General features: G+C 42.3%; 2 protein-coding genes across 2 annotated transcripts in view; one reads left to right on the forward strand and one right to left on the reverse strand.

The window, feature by feature from the left end:
- Positions 1 to 21,511, reverse strand: part of Ppat (phosphoribosyl pyrophosphate amidotransferase) — a 37,413-nt gene that overhangs the window by 7,434 nt on the left and 8,468 nt on the right. Inside the window, exons 2-7 of the mRNA XM_059276051.1 lie at positions 9,691 to 9,757; positions 8,698 to 8,904; positions 3,650 to 3,762; positions 3,402 to 3,547; positions 1,914 to 1,986; positions 59 to 210 (exon numbers count right to left, since the gene is read on the reverse strand). Coding sequence (XP_059132034.1) covers positions 59 to 210; positions 1,914 to 1,986; positions 3,402 to 3,547; positions 3,650 to 3,762; positions 8,698 to 8,904; positions 9,691 to 9,757 — 758 coding nt within the window. The remainder of the gene's footprint in view (positions 1 to 58; positions 211 to 1,913; positions 1,987 to 3,401; positions 3,548 to 3,649; positions 3,763 to 8,697; positions 8,905 to 9,690; positions 9,758 to 21,511) is intronic.
- Paics (phosphoribosylaminoimidazole carboxylase and phosphoribosylaminoimidazolesuccinocarboxamide synthase) overlaps positions 10,831 to 21,511 on the forward strand; it is a 36,155-nt gene continuing 25,474 nt past the window's right edge. The window contains 3 exon segments of the mRNA XM_059276050.1: positions 10,831 to 11,034; positions 11,036 to 11,219; positions 21,194 to 21,246. Of these exon segments, the coding sequence (XP_059132033.1) occupies positions 10,831 to 11,034; positions 11,036 to 11,219; positions 21,194 to 21,246 (441 nt within the window).

Consider the following 21,511-nt stretch of genomic DNA (forward strand, 5'->3'; position numbering starts at 1 on the left):
TGATTCAATGAGATGAATAAGATTTTTACAAACAGTAAAAGAAAAGAAGTGTACTTACCTTCAAATATACTATCTGGTCTTGCAAAATAAACATATTCAAAGATACAAAAAGCCACTGGGTCTCCTTCAGACCTTGGAATTATATCAAGAGTTTTGATACCATCTCTGGATATTTGTACAATTTCTCCAGGCTTGACCTCTTGGCAATATCTTTGAAGACACAAACAGACAGAAGATATCCATGAAACCTATCATTTTATACAATGAGTATATGCTAGTTTTTAAAAGGCAAAAGAAAACTCTATAACTCTGCTGCTCCTATGCAAATTTTGCAAAATTTTAATAACAAGGGACTTAACATTTTATTGACTTTTTTTTTAAATAAAGGGGCCAGTAAGTACTCTCATTCATGTGCCCACTGTCCAATCTTTACAGTGTATACAGTATAATCTATATTATCACTTCACCCTGAAAGTTATTGCGTGGTTTTTGAGGAAGAGGAGCAAAGATTAATTAATTCTTTTTCGTTTTTTTGTTTTTTTTTGTTTTTTTTTTTTTTTTTTGAGACAGGGTTTCTCTGTTTAGCCCTGACTGTCCTGGAACTCACTCAGTAGACCAGGCTGGCCTTGAACTCAGAGATCCGCTCGCCTCTGCCTCCCGAGTGCTGGGATTAAAGGCATGTACCACCATGCCTGGCTTAATTTATTTATTTATTTATTTATTTATTTATTTATTTATTTATTAATTATTATTTTGTTTTACTTAATTCTTAACAGCATGACTTAAAGAGCTGGAATCGTTCAGTAGGATGAGGACACCTGCTTCCACGCCCGAGGACCCGAGTTTGATTGCTGGAGCCAAGGCAGAAGGAAAGAGCTGACTCTCACAAGCTGTCCTCTGACCTCTCCACAGGTACCCTTCGCAACACAATAAACAAAAGCAAAACAAACAAACAAAAGACCCTCCCCAGGTGCTGGGGTCCTACCGCAGCCGCCAAGCTTTCACTTGGATGCTGGGGATCCCAACTCAGGTCTGCACGCTCAAGCAGCGGACACTTTGCCCACTGAACCTTCTGCGCAGCCCAAGTCCCTACTCTGTACAGTCAGTGTTTGGCCAGTGAGATGGCTCAGTGGGTAGAGATGCCTGTTACTAGGCCTAAAGACCTGGGTTTGATCTCTAGAACCCACAAAGAGGGCAAACGGAACTGAGTCCTGCACACAGTCTTCAGATCCCCACACAAATAAATAAATACATGTCACGACAGAAATAAACAAACTAAATTGTGGGAGCTAGACACTGTGTCTCAACCTGCATTCCCAGCTCTCATGGGCTCCAGGGTCGCCTGAGTTAGTGTGAGACCTGGAATCAAAAACAAACACATGCACACTAAAATAAAAAAATCAAGCGAGACTTGTGGCATTTTGAAAGACAGTATTTTCAGAGCCAAAAGGTAGTATTGGTACATTAAAGTTAGTACAACTGCTACGCACACTATTCACAAATGCTTTCTTATGGAAAGGAAATCGGTCATGGAAACAAAAATATCCATCACCTCCCCACCAGCCAGTTCTGGACTGATTAGGTGTCTGTCACCATGCCTGAATGAAAGAGTTCTGGACTGATTAGGTGTCTGTCACCATGCCTGAATGAAAGAGTTCTGCCTCCTTCCTCTCCCTCTTCCCCTTGTCCCATCTGTTTTTTGTTTTGTTTAGTTTTGTTTTGTTTGTTTGTTTGTTTATTGGGGAGGGAGGACAGGGTATCTATACATATAACTCAGGTTCTTCTTAAATTTATAACCATTCTGCCTCAGACTTTTCAAAGCCAGAACTACAGGCATGTATCATCAAATTTGGCAGAAAAAATTTCTCATGAATGCATGAAAGAAAAAAAATGATTAATAGGCTACAACTTACCTTGCACCAATAGATAAAAAGCTGCAAGATTCTGAAGACACCACCCATCCTTCAGTTTCTGAAGACTTTTTCTCTATAAATCACAAGACGATCAATTTAGTGAACGGGTTTGGGAAATTCTTTGTTTTGTGTTTGGTTTTCGTCTGGAGTCCCGGGGATAGAAGCCAGGAGCCTAGCACAGCCTGCTCAAGCACTGTATTAATCAGCTACATCCCCAGTCCCCACAGGGAAGTTTTTAAAGAGGCTTTCGGGCCCTTGAGACTGGCTCACTGGACAAGGGGATTTTGTCAAATCTGACAACTTGGGAGGGAACCACGTGGCAGGAGATCAGACTCCCTTGTTGGAGGTCTTCTGACCTCCATATACCCCATCATCCATGTTCATTCAAGCACAAAGATGTAAAATCATTTCTTAAAAAGTTTTTTTTTAAAAAAAAGAGGCTATTTTGTGAGAATAACAAAACATCCAATAGATAAAAACTGCTATTATCATCACATTAAAAGCAGGTGTTCCACACAACTTAGGTAAAAAAGGCAATAAATAATCCAAGATTCCTTCTAGCATTATGATATCATAGTTTGAACAAGAGAGATGATTGGTTATAAAGAAAAATCACTGCAGAAAGAAAAAGGTTAGTTAGGCTAAAGATATGAACTGGCAACTCAAAAAAGACAAGAAGAAAAAGGAATATAGCATTAAAAGCACTTAAAAGTCAGACACAGCCAAAGAAGAAGACCTCAAAAACTAAGAGTGGGAGCTAGCGAGACGGCTCAGGGAGGACAGTGCCCGCTCTGCAGACAGGAGGGCCTGAAATCAGTTCAAAGCTCAGCATGCCGGTAGTCACCTGTAACCCCTCTGGGAGAGACCCCCAGAACTCACTGGCCAGCCACCCTAGCTGAAAACGGTGAGCTCCAGTTTCAGTGAGACCCTGTTTCAAAGAGTAAAGTAGAAAGCAACAGAAGACGATAGTTGAAGTTGACCATCAACTTCATACGTGTGTACACCTCCACCCCATACACACATTTTTTTAGAAATACCAACAGCTAGGGTTAGAATGCTTGCTGTGAAATCATGAGGACCAGAGTTCAAAGCCCAGCAGGCATATAACAAGGCTGACTTCCTGCACATACCTACAACTCTAACTAAGGCTAGGCTTCCAGCAACCTCCAAGTTCAGGGAAAGACCCTGCTTCACAGGAACGGGTCGGGAGTAATGGAAGATGACACCGGACACCCTCTTCTGGCCTCCAAAAGCAGCACAGGAGCACACACCCACATACAAAGTATGTACACTCACATAAACTTAAAAAAACAAAGTAAATAAAGATATGTGTTTTCTTTGCTCCCTCTCTTCCTATCCACAAGCTTCCCATAATCACAGATTTGGGGAGCTCATAAAAGAAAAAGGGGAGAAAGGGGAAGCATTTTGAGACTCGCCAACAGAAACAATGATTTTGAAAAGCATCATGAAAATCAAATTCCTACTGACCTTTGTCATTTATATCAGAAACTGGAATAAGACGACCAATGCACAGAGGGCGATTTCCGTACGGATCCCTCACTGCATAAATGACATCCCTGTGCATTATAAGCAGAGAGTACGCCGTGGGCGCTTCCTTCATTAAGTTCTTGATTCTGGAATTACAAGTCACCGAATGAATCACTCTGGCCATAAACACGCACAAGTAAAAAGCTCTCGTCGCCGGAGCAGCAAGCATAGGCTAGTTATACAATTACCTTGCTACCCAGTCTGGGGTATCGTCTCGTTCCTGAGGCGGGGTATACGCGAGTAACTGAGTAATCATTTCACTATCAGAGGATGTGGAAAGCCCAATACCATGGCGCAGAAGCTATGGGAGAGAGAAGTTTCATCATTAGACCATTAGATGCTCCACCTCTTGTCCAACAGCACACAGTAATAGAAGGCAGGCATTCTACAGATACTGAGTTACAACCCCACACCCCACTAACTGTATGTACTGTATGTGTATACTCACGACAGCAGACTGCTGCTGGGGGCAATGGGGAGTCTCTAGAGCTAGGCAGAAAAGAACTGCTTTAGCAGTTATAAGGCAAAACTTAAGTCTGAGTGTAAGCAGAAAAGCCCTTTTCTACGACCCTCCATTATCCTGGTAAGTAAGGCATCTTCCTTCTGAAGAGTAGCAAAGTGCACCAATGACTCTCAAACTGAGTTTGTTGGTGGCATAAATGTATATCCATACTTCTGACCGCTGACAGGGATCAACATTTTAAATGACTAAATGTAGGAGACATTAAATAAACATTGGTTGAGTGTACTTTATCACCATGAAATTCTGAACAGGACTGACCTAGAGGCTGCACCACAAACATGGACAGAATAATTTAAGTGGACACTAAAAAGCATTTTCAGGAGCCAGCTCCATGTGTAAAGTTAAACCTAATACCTAGATAAGGGGCTATGTCTGGAAACAATGAGCTATGTATTGTTTACGACTGAATTCTTGGTGACGACTATTTCTAAGCAGTCAACTTTGGTAATTTACTTCATATTTACACTTTTGTGATTGTCTAAATTTGTAAAAATACCCGTTTTCTCAATTTGTGGACAGAAATGTGTATTATGGCCACGACAATGCCACTGCTGACAGAGAGGGCACAGCAGAGCAGTGGGAGCTTCCTAAAGCTAAAACACAAAACAGACAATGAGTAACGAGGAAGCCTGGGCTCTAGATATTTTAAATCCCCAATTCACCGTTGTTCAGTTCCTGTAGCTACTTATTGTACGTGGAACATCAGCTCTAAAAATGCTAAACAAAATGTGCACATACGTGTGTATGTGCATGTGTGTGGACATGCATGCATGCTGTTACTAACCAGCGCCTGGTCCTGAGGTTATCAAATGAACATTACTAGAATCTAATGAACTGAAGAAAGCAGAGGACAGTAAATGAATGGTATAAATAGATCAAAAGGAGCTTCCAGGAATATAAAGATGCCGTGTCATCAGCAACAAACAGGTGAAACAATCACGCAGAGACAGAAACTGGACATCATTAAGAGAGGAAGATCCCAGTGTGCCCTGGACAGGCTGCCTGAGTAAGCACTCTGCCCCGACTACTGGATTTTAGCTTTCTGTGGTTGTTTCCAATTTATAATTTTCTCATATTTGTCATCTTCAAGTTTAAACTCGTTTTCCTCACATGCCTTCTTTTTTTTTTTTCTTTCTATCACATGCCTTCTTATGCTTCAAGAATATAAAGAGTATTTCCTGATCCAAAACCCCAAAATGCTCTAAACTTTGAACCTTTTTAAGTTTCCACACAGCTCTGAAGGGCAATCAGGTCATGAGGCCCTCACTGAGGCTACCTGCCTCCCTGTTACACACAAAGAGCAGTAACTTCCTTGTAATTACTTCCAATGAGCAGTAACTTCCTTGTAATTATTTCCAATGAGCAGTAACTTCCTTGTAATTACTTCCAATGATCTATTTCTTTAGATAGAGGAAACTGTCAGGAACTGTCAGCCTCATGATTGACAGCTGTCAGCCCCTTCCTGAAACTGGTCAGTGCAGCAGTTACCCAAGAGCTACCTTGGATTTGCCTGAGGACAGCAGAAACAGAAGCCAGGAACCGGCTCTGCAGCTGCTACTGTTATCTCGGTGGCCCCCAGATGTGGCAGGGCTGTGAGAAACACTGCTGCGTCACCTGATAGGCAGGGCCCGGTGTTCCCTGGGGAAGCTGATGGCCACAACTTCAGCTTTTACCATTCTCAGGAAAATCCTGAGAGCTGCCAAATAAATGGGTCAGGACAACTGCAGGGAGACTCAGACCAACCGTGGACACCCATAGAGACTTATTTCAGTGGGGCAAAAGGGGTACACTTCAATTGCCAAGGACCCTCAAAAGTTACTGTGGCCATGATAAGCTTCGGACAACCTTTATACAATCCAGCCTGCAGCCCGCAGCCCGCAGCCCGCAGCCATCCAGATAACCTCCAGACCTCATCACAGCTGTCTTCAGCCCCGCAGGAGCAGTACCTCTCTGCACCAAGTCAGCTACTCCACATAAATAAGCAAGGCTGCTCTCAGCCCCTGGGCATCCGTCTGGGACACTTCCTTCCTGTGCATGGCCTCTGTGCTGCAGCACAGCCAATTTGATTAGCTAGCTCATCTGATTAGCTTTGCTGCCTACTTAAGGCCTTTCAGTATGGGTCCAGTAGGCTGGGCTGGTTGTACAGGGAACAGGTGGTCCCTTGGGGTTTCTCATTCCAGGGACACCCAGTAACAGCTAGAGGAAGGCTAAGGAGTTCAAGGGGGTGAGCAGGACCACAGGCTACAAAAGACTTCAGAGCATTATAAAGAACTGTGGGAAAGGGCTGGAGAGATGGCTCAGTGTTTAAAAGCACTGGCTGCTCTTGCAGAGGACTTAGGTTCAATTCCCAGCACCCACAAGGCAGCTCAAAACCACCTAAAACTCCAGCACTTAGGAATCTGATGCACTCTTCTGGTCTCCAGAAGCATCATCACTCATGTACATGGTACAAAACATGCACTCAGACCCACACACATACCCACAACACAAAAAGGACAGTGCAAAGTACTGTGAAGACGAGGGACATCAGAGAGCTGTGGATGGCGAAGGTGAGGGACAGCAGAGAGCTGTGGACAGCAAAGAGCTGTGGACAGCAAAGGTGAGGGACAGCAGAGAGCTGTGGGCGGCGAAGGTGAGGGACAGCAGAGAGCTGTAGACAGCTGGAAGACCCGAATGCTGGAAGGCTTCCAAAATGCTGCCAAGTCACTAGCTCTGGCTACCCAACACCCCAAGCTCAGGGCTGTAACACTAGATGCTGGGTCACGGGCATGTAAAGCCCAGAGTGGTAATAACACTAACAGCAGAGGGCCGTGACACCACAGGCTGAGAACTGTTGACACTAAGGGAGCTGCACTTTGTACCTTCATCATTTCTATGTCAACAGAGCAGCTGAAGAAACAAAAACAAAGACAAAAAAAAAAAAAAAAAACCATACAAAATTATCATTTAACATGTTTTATCTGTACCATGAAATATAAGCTTCATGTTGACTTGGTCGCATCTCAAAATGTGCAAATACTACAGAATCTGAAAGATCTCCCTCCTAAGCATTTCAGACAAAGAATTCTGAGTCTATATTCAACTTTCTTCTTGCATTTTCATGATATTGTTCCGATAGGGGAAAAAAATGCCTGTAATCCCAGTACTCGGAAGATGGAGGCAGGAGTTGTTTCAGGCTAGCTAGATCTACATATCTGTTCTGGGCTACAGTGAGACTTGGTCACAAAGAGTAAGAAATAAATACATCATCACCCTTGACACCCATGGGGGATAGCTCCACTGGCTTGCAAAACCAAACCCTGCATGTGCTTAGGTCCCTTAGACACTGGTGTGGGGCTGAGGACATGGCTCAGAGACACAGTGATGCCTAGCACACCTAAGGTCCTGGGTTCAACCCCCAGAACCGCAAACCAACAAAAGCCACTTAAAATCCTCTTTCTATTCTTACAGTAACGAACACAATGTAAACTACCAGCAGGTTATTCAGGGGCTAACAAGGAAGAAGGCTATTCATGTTCAGAAGAGACAGCTTTCTACTTTCTACTCCAAATATCTTTTGTCCACACTTGAGAGATATGGAGAGCTAAAAAGCCAAATGCACATTGATTGCAGCCTAATCTCTCCTGGCACACAATCCCAAAACTGCCTGACCACTAAAGTAAATGTATTTTATACAATAATATAATAATAATATGTCTCAAGATAGAGGGTAGCTACCATGGAAACCAGTGATGTGATTAAAGGGCTACACTCAGTCTTAGACTAGACTTCCAAGGAGGGAACAGATGCCAGAGGTCAGGTTGACCATCAAAGGCCAATCCACAAAAGATAAAAAAAGGACTGGGTCCATGGAGCTTCTGGTTGGCTGAGCACAAATGGAAGTTCCTGGAGAGTGGTTTTTAGAGGCACTGAGGCCTCATGTCTCCTCCCACAAATTCTGCTATACCCACCTCTTCTGTATCCTCCACAATGTCTCTTAAAATAAATGAATACGCATAAATTAAGCATTTTCCTGAGTTCCATGAGCCACTCCTTACCAAATGAAATCAAGAAGGGAATGTGGGAACTCAGTTTAAAGCCTGTAGGCCCTAAGTGCTCAGGGCCTAGACTTGGAGTGGGCATCTGAACTGAGCAATAGTCTCATGAGAATGAGCTCTCCACCAACTGACTGTCTTAAAACCCCACATGGCCGGGCGGTGGTGGCATACGCCTTTAATCCCAGCACTTGGGAGGCAGAAACAGGTGGATCTCTGTGAGTTTAAGGCCAGCCTGGTCTATAGAGTGAGTTCCAGGACAGGCACCAAAGCTACACAAAGAAATCCTACCTCAAAAGACCAAAAAAAGAAAGAAAACCCCATGTCTGGTCATAGCATTATGCAGTGTTGAGTTTGGACACAGGGAACAATGCCTTGGTTTTTCTCTCTCACCAACTCTGAACATAGGACAACGTTATAAGGGGATGTTTACAGTAATCCCTCATGCTGCTGACAACATAAATCAACATTCCAAATCACAGCCTGAAGTGGCACTGCTTCCAGTCACCTGGGGAGTACCAGAATCTGGAGTTAGAGCAGCATGCAGGCAATTCTGATGCAATGGCTTCTGGAACCAAGGTAACAGGCGGCAATAGTTAGAAGACGCCCTTAGTTGAGCCCTCCAATGTCTTTTCATTAACTATCATAACACCCGATGCGCCGCTAAACAACAACTTACCTTTTTCCTTAACCGAGCTGCATTTACCAGTTCCCCATTATGTGCCACGGCTATTTTCCCGTGAAGAGTTTCCACAACAAATGGCTGACAATTTTCCAGCTCGCACTTTCCCGTCGTGGCATAGCGCGTATGACCGATTCCAAGATTCGAGACGTATAATTTCTTCAAATTGTCTTCAGTAAAAACATGATTTACAAGACCCATTCCCTTGAGAAGTCAAAGCAAAAGTAGATGTTGGAAAAAAACAGAAACTGGTATTGCTAGTAACAAGACTACGCTCGGGCAGTCCAAACTAGACAGGTGTTTCCTGTTCTTCTCTGTGCGCCAGGAATGGAATGAATTCACTTTTTAAACTGGACTCCGGATGTTCACATTAAATTCATTTCAAAGTGAGCAATTTAGTGTTTAGGACTGCCACAGCATTGACACTTCTATCTTATGACACTCTTAATTAGGAAATGTTAAAGACAGATAGTTAGCAATAAGATTTTATTACTAGACAATAAAATCTGTCGAATATTAACTGGAATTGGCATTTAAAAAAGTCAAGGCTTCTTAAAAATATTTAAATAGATGACCCCCTGGCGTGAATGAGCTGGTCTAGCAAAAGATCACTGGGAAAGAAATCCATCCTAATTTGACAAGTATGAGGACACAAAGTTAGAAGTAGATAGACTGACCCAAGAGTCTTCTAGATGGCTGATGCAGAAGTCTTCTTAGTAGACTTATCTAATTGCTTCTAGCTGCAATTTTATTCATATCCCCACACTTTGTATATTTACTAACTTATTTATTTTAGAAAACAGGGTCTTACTATGTAGTCCAGTCTGGCCTGAACCTCGCTATATAGAACAAACTAAACCCAAACTCCTGCTTCCGCATCCCGAGTCCTGGCATTAAAGATGTGCACCATGTGACTACCCCCATTGCAGATATTAATGACCAGCTGGCAACAGTTATCTAATATCATCAGTTTTGAATGCTCAAACTTACCTTATGCACCTTGAATGTAGGCACTGAACTCCCATCACTGGTCACAATACCAGCACTCTCCTGACCCCTGTGAGCAAAGAAATGGATCCTCTGTGAAATCAGCGAGCTTCATGGGATTTACAGGTGCACAGCAGCACATATGAGCACACCTCGGGGATTACAGGTGCTCACCAGCTGGGATTGCTGGTGCTCACCATCTGGATTACAGGTGCTCACCAGCTGGGATTACAGGTGCTCACCAGCTGGGATTGCTGGTGCTCACCAGCTGGGATTACAGGTGCACACCCAGTTCATCTTTGTCTTTTGCTTTTCACACTTTGAATCTTTCTCCAACACCCCTGCCCCCATTTGTTTGGCAACAGGATCTCTCTATGTAGTCTAGGCTGCTCTGGAGCTTGCTGTGTATGCCAGGATGGCCTCAAACTCAGAGAGTTAATACTGGATTAAAGGTGTGCACCATCACCCCAATGTGAAACAGTGGTCTTTAAGTTATATTTTTATTTTCTGCACATGGATGTTTTGCCTGCATGAATGTATGTGCACAACATGGATGCCTCTACAGAGGCCAGAGGAGGGTGTCAGATACCCTGGAACTGGAGTTACAGACATTTGTGAGCTGCCACATGGGTGCTGGGAACAGAACCTGAGTCCTTCTCCCTTTGCAATAACAAATACCCTTACCAATAAGCTATCACTTCAGCACAAAATGTGATGCTTTTTAAATGTATGCTTATTAATATTAACTATAAACCTTAAAAAAGAAATCCCAAAGTCACTGCCAACCATTTCCAAGTCATTAAAAAAAAAAAAACAACAAAACAAACAAACAACACTTTTAGTGAAGCCAAAAATTATATAAGAAAAAAAAATTACACCAAAATAGTTTGCATTCCCTTTACTCCAAGGGTAAATTTTTCCCCTAAAGCCCAAACAAGTAAGATTAGCAATCATTTAGGTCCAGGGTATTTAACCAGCAAGCCTGCTTCTTTGGCACCTTCTAAAATTACTCCTTTAGGCAGCTTGAACCAATTAAACTACATCCTTTCAAGCTCTCAGGAGCTTACTACAACCACCCCTCTGGTTTCCTGGGAAACAAAACATTAGCTAGAAATAGCGAATCATTTCCAGGTCACTTTCAACATGGAGGGCGGAGCTGGACAGCACTGGACTGAGGAGGAGGTTAAAGCTTTACTAAGTGTTTGGGCAGAAAGAAATATAGGAAAACAACTTTATGGGACACTGAGAAATAAAGGAATACTTATTTACATTGCTACAAGGCTGCAATCACTAGGCATATACAGAGATTGGAAACAGTGTCGTGCAAAGTATAAAAATCTCAAGTATGAATGAACGCAGGACAGTTAGGCATGCCCACAACTCAGGAGACAGCTCTAGAACTATGAAGTTCTTCCACGATTTTGATGCAATCCTGCAGGATGAACCCACCACATAATTCACAGAGGAGGAGGATGGCCACAGCAGGTACCTGGCAACCCTGGGCTCCAGTACCGCCCCAGAGATTACCGGAGGTAAAAAGAAAAACACTGTTCTTTCGTTTTTCACTTCATTTACAATTTCTGAGTATATGTGATAAATACAGCCTGAAATATCAAGATTAAAAAAAAAATCCAACATACCTTTTTGCACAAGGTATGGATGGATTTCAAAAGGAGTTTCAAGACCATCACTTCTTACATCTCCAGTAAAGCAAAAGCACATTAAAATGGCACTAATTGCTGTACCAACTATGGTTGATGTGGCTTTGAAATATGGATAGGTTTGAAAGATACTTTAGGACTTAATTTTAGAATGTATCAAAAATGCTGTCCAGCTATGTGTTTCATACAGCCCCCAACAAGACAGAAATTTCTAATATTCTCACCTTCCTAAATGTATAAACAAAAACCCTAAAATTCTGGAATGGAGCCCCCAGGAATTCGGGCTCCTCCAGGAAATTGCTAGGAATGAAAACTGGCTGCCGGGGCCTTGGACACCAGGATACACCGCCTTCTGGGACAAAGACGTACGTATGTTTACTTCATCTTTTCCATCAGTTGGGTCACTGCTACAGGCAAGGTCAACAGACAGCCTTCTCTCCAGCTTTGGTCAAAACTGTAAGTCAGCTCACTTCCCACGTCTCTGTGGACTACGTCATTGTCTCTTATCGTGGACAAGCATCTGCACACAGAGCCAGGCCCCACAGCTAGAGATCCAGCAAGAGAACCTGGTGAGCCAGGAAGGGATGGTACCGGGCGCCACCTCTCAGACACGAGTGTCGATTGCGGCTGTGAAATCTCCTCTTTTCCCTGTTAGCCAGTGTCAGCAGCCTTTTGCCACTTGCTTGTTTTAAGGAAAAACTAACTTCTAAAACCTACCAGCTCCAATGTATCTCTCTGTCTCTCCCTTCCTCCCCCGCCTCCACCTTATTCGGTTCTGAGGAATGAACGGCCTTGGCTTTGCTGGGCAAGTGCTACCCCTGAGCTACATCTTTCCTCACACCGCTAGTCCTTTCTCAGTTAACCTCTTGCAGGTTGGACACACTTGTTTATAATGGTGTGTAGGACAATTCCTTCCTTTTCTCCCTTCCTCTATCTTTCTTCTTTTTTCTTTTGCAGGACTAGGAATTGAACTCTAACCCCTAACCCCACAGCTGACACTTTGACACTTAATTACTCGTAGTAGGCAACATCTTTAGACTTATTTCTGTAACTGACTACTCACGTCAACGGCATCTCACATAAGCCCCGTGTTTTAACTGAAATCAGTCTGGACCTTATTCCAACAGTGGCCAAGAGCCCACTCATTTGTTTCCGTGAACAGTAAGGCTTCCAGCTTCAAAGCTCTGGACAGTGGCCTCTGTTCAACTTTATGATTCACACTACAAATGACCACGAGAGCTTTTCTTGTTTCACTGACAGTTTGCACCAGGCCCTTTTCTGGGAACATAAAACCAGGTAAGAACTAGAAAATTCTATCCTTCTTTACTGAGTCCTAGTAAAGCTAGGGAGGTAAGGGACCTGTGGGCCACCATCTTCCCCTTGCTTTTCTCTCTCTCCCCAACTCTTTCTGTGTTTTTTGTTTTGTTTTGTTTGTTTGTTTTGTATTGTTTTGTTGCAACAGGATTTCTGTGTAGCTCTGGCTGTCCCGGAACTCGCTCTGTAGACCAGGCTGGCCTTGAACTCAAAGATCTGCCTGCCTCTGCCTTGAGTGGGATTAAAGGCATGTGCCACCACCACCTGGCCCTCTGGGTTCTCTAAAGCAGAATTTTAAATCGTAATTTAGATTTTAGAATTTTAAATCTAAATCTGGAATATTCCTTACCTGCAACTTAGTCTCAATTAACCGTTAAACTGGATTTAAACCGTTTTAATGTTGAGACACTGGTTCTCTCCTACCTCATGGGTCTAGATGATCAAACAGGTCATCAGGCTTGGCGGCGGCGGCGGCGGCGGCAAGTCTCTCTGCCCACTGTGCCATCTCACCAGCACGTGACTATTTAATCTAAATCATACCACTCTGTAATAAAATGTGTCCGAATCTACAGGAATTACCAGTTACTCCAATCCAATTCTCCCCTCCTTGGTTCAGCGGGAGAAATCTGTCCCCCAAGCAAACATCAGCACCACCAGATCACAAGGACCCTATCTCAGGGACTCTTAGTGTAGACCTTGTGCATCAGACAGTGAACTAGGTATAGAACAGGCCAAAACGTACTGAAACCGATCTACTTTCAGGTTGGGAAGTAAATGTAAGGAAAATAGACATCCCTCCCCCCCATAGAGCCTTAGGATTAATGATTTCTCCCTCTTTACCCATCTATCTATACAGAAAAATCATTTCTGAGTCACATAATTTCTTCAATAAAATGCAGGTTTCCTAGAAATACTGGCTTTGTAGGTTCTAAGCTTTACTCTTTAAATCAGGGAAGAAATGTCAGAGCTAAGCTTATACACAATAACGAACATGCCCACAGCAGCTTTCTAGGGGTCTAACAAGACAAAACAGAAATTTACATCTGGTAAATGTAAATCCAGTGAAGTCATGCATGTTTTAATTAATTTCAAACCCTTACTGAATGAAGCTAGCTAGCTCATTTCCGTACCTTAAGAGAAAAGCTCAGCTAACAAATACTACAGCCCATCCCTATGGAGAAGTGACTTAATAATACATTATCTGCTTATGTATCTTGTCTGACGTATGCAATCTGTATACATTCTTCTCTCTCCAGCAGATGCAGGTATCTGTACATCAATAATGGGAGCCCCTAATAATCCAACTCTTATTCCAACGGTAGCAAATGAAGGAGGAAAACACCGGACTACACCAGAAGTCCGCGCTCTGATAGGCATCTGGTCAGAAAACAACTATACAACAACTAGAGGGAACGGTGAGAAATGAAAAGACATCTGAACAAACTGCGAGCCGGCTTCAGAAAACTGGAAGAGAGAGAGACAGGGAGCAGCGCAGAACAAAGTCTGAAAATCTGAAACACAAATACAAGGCTGTGGGAGCAGCCCGAGGCCTAGGCATGACTAGGAATAGGAAATGTTTCACTGAGTTGAATGCTACTCTGGGAAATAACAAAAGAGAAAAATCACAAATGCACGAATTCCAAGATGGAGAATGAACCACAGGACGTGCACATGTAGAAACTGAAGCTGACCAGACAGGTGGGGAGTGGAGGGGAGGTGCCTTTAATATGTCACATCACAAGGGGTTCAGCTGCACAAGACAATACAATCTGAGTTAAACGGGTTTCATTAAAACCCGTCACTTATTTAAATTATTATGTTGAATATATGCTACATGGGGGTGGGTGGGGGGCATGTGTCCCAGTGTACACGTAGAGGTCAGAGAACAACTGTGGAATTTGTATTCTCTTTCTGTCTTCACAAGGGCTTCTGGGAATGAATTTAGTTAGCAGGCTTGCATACCACTTACCTACTGAACCATGAGGTAGGCTCCTTAGTAAGTGTTATTATATTAACTAGTTGCTGAATTGATAATGAAATAGAGTTAATGCATACTGTTCTCCTTTAAAATGCAAAAAATTTTTTTTACATAATTACAAAGGAAGAAAGTAGGATTTTTCAGAACAAATTTTAAAATAGGTAAAATTTTCAAAGCCAATATGCAATTTCAGATCACAGAAGTTAAGGCAAGATTCCATACCAACTACACAATACAGTAAATCTAAAAATGGCACCAAAGAAATCCTTAGAGGTAGGTAAGTCTTCTATGAAACATCACAAAGCTCTTTAAAAATCAATGCAGCTGAAACGGCAGAGATACAATGCACACACACACAAGTAACATAAAATGAACTGAATGAGTTCTGGACCAGGGGTCAGGAAGCCAACTTCTAGGTCAGTCTCTCAGAAGATGGATGGAACCTGGAAGCAGCCAAGTACATAGACTGTTGCCTAAAATGGGAGGCTCAGGCAAGGTGGTCCTAAAGACCTCTACTGCACACTTTTCTCAAGATTTGATTTGTGGTTTAAATGAGGCAACCCTAAGGAAGTAGAAAACAAAGTGTGTTAGCTACGTATGCAGCTATTCGCCTTAAAAATAAAATGTAAGGCGTCTACTGATAAAGTTGCCCACAGGCTGTACAGTGACATGTCAGTGCTGGAAGGGGTGGATGGAGACTATGTCAGAAGACTTAGAAATGAACACATCATCAATACCTGCTAATGACCTATGGTAAAACGATGCTTAAAGGCGAGGAATCTAAAAGCAGACAATCACGGAGCATTAGTGATGTTAAGGTGAAATTCTGAAAGGGAGGGAATAAAAAATAAAAAACTATGCATCTCCTTACGTTCCTACAGTCGCTGCTGGAGAAGTCACTAAGGATGACTCAGTAAGCAGTAAATCAGAAGACAGCTTTTCTAGTGTCAAACCAAGTCCTGACACAGGTAAAGTGATACTCTGCTTTTGTGTGTAAGACAAAATATTACTATAGGGTATCACTATAAATAAACTTAATTATGCCTCGCCCAGCTCCCAGGAAAATCATGTATTGGAGCCCTAACTCCCAGAGTGAGGGTCTTTGTGGGAATGGCTTTGGAGATTGTGTTTCCATGAGGTCATGAGATGGGGCATGAGGAAGGTTGAGAACCACTGAATTTCAGCAGGTTACAATCAGGTCAGCACCTACATTCTTTTTTTTTCTTTTTTACATTTATTTTTATTTTATGTGCATTGGTGTTTTGCCTGCATGTATGTTTGTGTGAGGGTTTCGGATCTCCTGGAACTGGAGTTACAGACAATTGTGAGCTGCCATATGGTTGCTGGGAATTGAACCTAGGTCCTTTGGAAAAACAGTCAGTACTCTTAACCTCTGAGCCATCTCTCCAGCCCAGCACCTACATGCTTAAGTCTCCTCAATGACAGCTGGGGTTGGGAGATCACAGTGAGGCTGCCACACTCAGAAGCTCCCAGTCTCCTCCTGTTACACTAAGTAAAATGGAATGGCCGTGGCAATTACCATTTCTTTGGATCTAAATGAATGATTTGTTGTTCCTCCTGGGTTTGAAGCACAGACAAGAGAGGAAACAAAACTGACTCGATTCACCTCCAGTCTCAGCTGCCATTTCTATGGTTGGAATTCCCTGGTATACTGTGCTCTTTCAAGCCATAGCTATTTAAAGGACAGTCATGGGTCAATTCTGAGTTGGAGGGGTGGAATCAGGTACACTGAACAGGTGCTGCGTGAGGAAAATGGATCTCGTTTGAAGGTTACTCAGATGTTCAACCTAAAAAAAAAAATCACAAGTGAAAGGCCACATTGTTCACTTGAGACTAACCCTAAAACTTTTGGCTGTACTAAAATGCCTTGCTGAAATTAAAAATGGCACTAGCCTCTGATTAAAATTAGCACTGAGATGGCCGGCAGAGGGCATATCTGTTGTTGCATGCGCAGAACATTTCATATATTCAAAGTCACACCAATCACAAGTATCTAATTTCAGAACATCCTGACCTGCCCTACAACCACTCCAGGAATGTCACATAAATAGCATCATACCACGTGGCCCTTTGTGCCTGGCTTCTTTTACTTAGAATCTTGTTTTTAAATTTCATTCACAGGGCTGGCGAGATGGCTCAGAGGTTAAGAGCACTGGCTTGTTCTTCCAGAGGTCTTGAGTTCAATTCCCAGCACCCACATGGTGGCTCGCAACCATCCGTAATGAGATCTGGTGCCCTCTTCTGGTGTGCAGGCATGCATGCATGCAGGCAGAACACTGCATACATAATAATTTTTTTTTCTTTTTTCTTTTTCAAGATAAGGTTTCTCTGTGTAGCTTTGGAGTCTATCCTGGAACTCATTCTGTAGATCAGGCTGGCCTTGAACTCAGAGAGATTTGTCTGCCTCTTCCTCCCAAGTGCTGGGATCAAAGGCGTGTGCTACCATCCTCGACATAAAAAAATGTTTTTTTAAAAAAATTTCATTCACACTGCAGCCAGATCAGTATTTCAATTTTCTTTTGTGGTTGAATAATATTGTCTTATGGATATACTATATTTTTCATTCTTTGGTTGATGGATATTTGAGCTGTTTCTTTCTTTTCTTCTTTCTTTCTTTTAAGATTTATTTATTTATTATGTATACAGCACGTATGACTGCAGGCCAGAAGAGGACATCAGATCTCATTACAGATGGTTGGGAGCCACCACATGGGTGCTGGGAATTGAATTCAGGACCTCTAGAAGAGCAGTCAGTGCTCTTAACCTCTGAGCCATCTCTCCAGCCCTTGAGCTGTTTCTGTTTGGGTTCTTTTGATTTTTTTATTTATATTTTTGTATGAGTGCTTTGCATATGTACCTACATGCCAGAAGAGGGCATCAGATCCTATTATAGATAGTTGTCTGAGCCTTTATACTTGAAAGAAAATTTTAAACTTAAGTTTTTCATTGATGGGAAAAGATGTTTACTTTTCTTCAAAAAGCCTGTGTAACAATCTACCACACTAGCATATGCAGCTTTGGTCCAGTAACCGGGTGCAGTTGGTCATTACTTACTATGTCTGCAATAGGAAAATCAACTCTTGCAGTGTTTTCAAGGATCATTTGCTATCTGCTATATCCTGATACAGGCATTCCCAGTTAAAGTCAGATAGCACACGACCTTGCCTTTATTTTAGCTATCATAGTGTAAACAAGGGTTGCTGTGTATTTTTGTGTTGTTTCACTTTAAATTTCTAGTTTTCGTGATTGCATTCTCACACTGAAAAATGAACACCCACATACATATGCCCCAGAGAATTCCTTCCTCACATATTTGTCTTTCTAGGAGTATTAACAGAATTAAAATGAAATGCCATGAACCTAAGCTGGAAAAACATTAATAAAAAAGTTGAAATATACTTGAGAAGTCAATGTAGTTTCTAAGCTATGCTCCTGAGGTAAGGTTACTTCATTAACACTTGAAAAACAGGTACATTTTCCAGCGTACAGGCTCTAATTAATTGTTTGTTTATAGAGGGTTTCATGTAGCTCAAACTGGCTTCTATCTCCCTATGTAGCTAAGCATGACCTTGGACTTCTGATCCACCCAAGCGGTATGCACCACCATGTTTTTCCACATTTTTGTACACTTGGGTGTGACTTTTATTTGAACAATGCTCTGAGTGCTGTGCTACCATGCTATCTAGAGCTTCTAAGAGTCAGGAGCTTTGCTGAACCTTAGGGAGAAAAGACATCAGATAACCTTCATTCAGGCTCGACTTACAGTCACTGTTGGCAGCGAATTCAATGTTAATGAATTCATTACATGAAGCAGGAACACAAGAGTTACATATTGAGCCGGGCGGTGGTGGCACACACCTTTAATCCCAGCACTCGGGAGGCAGAGCCAGGTGGATCTATGTAAGTTTGAGGGCAGCCTGGCCTACAGAGTGAGATCCAGGACAGGCACCAAAACTACACAGAGAAACTATGCCTCGAAAAACGGAGAAAAAAAAAAAAAAAAGAGTAATATATTGAAGTCGGGCTATGGTGGCACATGCCTTTAATCCCAGCACTTGGGAGGCAGACAGGCGGATCTCTGTGAGTTCAAGGCCAACCTAGTCTACAGAAGGAGTTCCAGTACATCCAAGGTTACACAGAGAAACTCTGTCTCGAAAAAAGGGAAAAAAAAGCTACACATTGATCTATGGCAAAAAAATATCATAACCAGAGGCGTATAGGATTCCAACCCTATATAATCCCTAGGGGCAATGGTTCAGAACTCATGTCAATTTTACACAACATATTTACTAAGAATAGGAATTGCAGGGTGGCATGCTTTTATTCCCAGCACTTGAGAGGCAGACGCAGGTGGATCTCTGAGTTCAAGACCAGCACGGTCTACACAGCAAGTTCCAGGCCAGTCATGGTTACATAGGGAGACCCTATGACAAAGTCACTGTATTTCACTCAGTGGCCCTACATGACTCCAGAATGCAGCCTATCATGAGGTCTTGATTTTGCCACAATCTAAACTTTATCTTGGTCTCACTGTGCAAATAGTTCTTGTAAACAAGAAGCGCTGGGCTATGGTCTGCGGCGGTTCTCCTCATACCTACTAGTACAACTATTTACAGGCTTCCTAACTACATTCTGCCTCATTGGCTTATTAATATAATTCATTTTTAAGTTACAGGTATGATGGCACATGCCTTTAATTCCAGTTCTCAGGAGGCAGAGGCAGATGAAGCTCTGTGAGTTTGAGGCTAGACTGGTGTACACAGAGAATTGCAGGACACCCAGGGCTACAGAGAGAGACCTTATCTCAAAAAAGAATTATTAAAATCAATTTTATAAACATCTATATTGCTCAAGATACTTCATTACATACTGCACCACTTTTATTTATTTTTAATTTAAGAAAAACTTCTATTCATTTTACATACTAACCACAGATTCCCCTCTCATCCCTCCTCCCACTCCCCTCCAAAAGGGCAAGGCCTCCCATGGGGAGTCAGCAAAGCCTGGTACATTCAGTTGAGGCAGGACCAACCCCTCTTCGCTGCATCCAGGCTGAGAAAGGCGTCCCGCCATAGGTAGTGGGCTCCAGAAAGCCAGCTCATACACAGTGCACTATTTTTAAAATACTGTCCCAAGTATAGGAAAATGTAACTGAGTTAAAGAAAAGTGCTATTAGCAGACACTTGGACACTTAACTCAGAATGTCATCCCAGGACAGTGTTTCACCCATGGTGTAAAGAACCGACTGACTTGCCAACATCTCATACAAGTACCAGCACACCAGATAAACCCACGATATTTACTAGGCTTAAGACTAGCAGTTCCTTTAAATATTTATGGTTGAGAATCTGCCTCGTCAAACCCTCTGGGTGAATACAGACTACTGTTTCAACATGGAAACTGCAAAAGCCACTAAGCGGTCCTCTCTCTTCATACTCACTGCAGTAAGGAACATCCTTAGTTATGAGGAAGGGCAAACGAGAAGTTCTTCGTCAGGCCCTGAACAAACAGACTTGGTCTGAAAATACTATCCCAGTCCCAAGTTCAGCACACCGCCTTGAAGGTTAAGTTGAAATACTTGAAGATGCTGAAGGAGGCAATTCCCACACGACCTCTCAAAGTGTGGTTGAAGATGTCAATGTTCTTAGTCTCAAGGTTATGTTTTGGAGGACAGAAGCTTGCCCCCACAGTGGCTCAGCACAACCTTCGATTGCAAGAACAGATTAAATTTAAACCATTACTCTGTTTTCTAACAGAGGAAAATACTATAAACACTACCCCGGAAGACACTTCAAAGGATTAGCAGGTTAGATACAGGGTCTGCGGGGCTGGATTTCAAGTGTTCTTTTGGTATTTTCAGTTTAATCTATGCTATCCTAAGTAGTGGGAAGGTAGATCTCCATTGTATATTACCCCAGAACTTCCTTATCATACCTAAGTTGGTATAGAATATGGTAGGAGAGCCAGGCAGTAGTGGCGCGCGCCTTTAATCCCAGCACTCGGGAGGCAGAGGCAGGCAGATCTCTGTGAGTTCAAGGCCAGCCTGGGCTACAGAGTGAGTTCCAGGAAAGGCGCCAAAGCTACACAGAGAAACCTTGTCTCAAAAAACCAAAAAAAATTTGAAAAAACGAATACAGAGTTTTACAAAAGAAAAATGTCATCTTTCAAAGAAACCAAGATTTTATGAAGAAACTGACTGCATCCTAAGAAGCAGGAGCCCAAGAACTACTAAACGGGAACATGGTAGCCTGGCGATGACCTTAACAAAACTGTAAGAACTTCCCTCTTTGCATTTATCAAGGAAAAAAAAAAAATCTCCTAAAAATAAAATCCATACACCATTATTATTTACTCAACAAATTGTAATTATTATTTGAAAAACACATTTTTAACTTCAATTTTCTTCTAAGTTCTAACCAAAATAGTAATTGGTCAATTCATGCTTAATTTCTCTAATCACTTAAATATTCCTAGTTTGATATACTTGAAAACTAACATATACCATCATGTGTTACGTATTCTCTTGTTTAAGAATTATCTGAAGGTCATTTTGAAAGCCAAGGAACTGTAACAAGGAAAAAGCACGTGAGTAACAAGGAAAAAGTAAGAGCCTGAAAAATGCCAAGGGTTTTTTTTTCTGTGAAAAACTTGTTGCTTTTTCCTGATAACAGAGATATTTAGCCCTGTCCCTGACAAATTAGACTAAATACATTGTGAACTATTTGAGAGTCGAGAATGCTGGGAAATTAGTTTACAGCTCATTAAGAGGAAGAGGAACTCTAAAAGCAACTGGACACATTCCCAGCCAGGTGAGTGCAATAACTGCACCCCTTTAAATTACACTTAGTTA

Source organism: Peromyscus eremicus, chromosome 10 (genome assembly GCF_949786415.1).
Source record: "Peromyscus eremicus chromosome 10, PerEre_H2_v1, whole genome shotgun sequence".
Taxonomy (NCBI): domain Eukaryota; kingdom Metazoa; phylum Chordata; class Mammalia; order Rodentia; family Cricetidae; genus Peromyscus; species Peromyscus eremicus.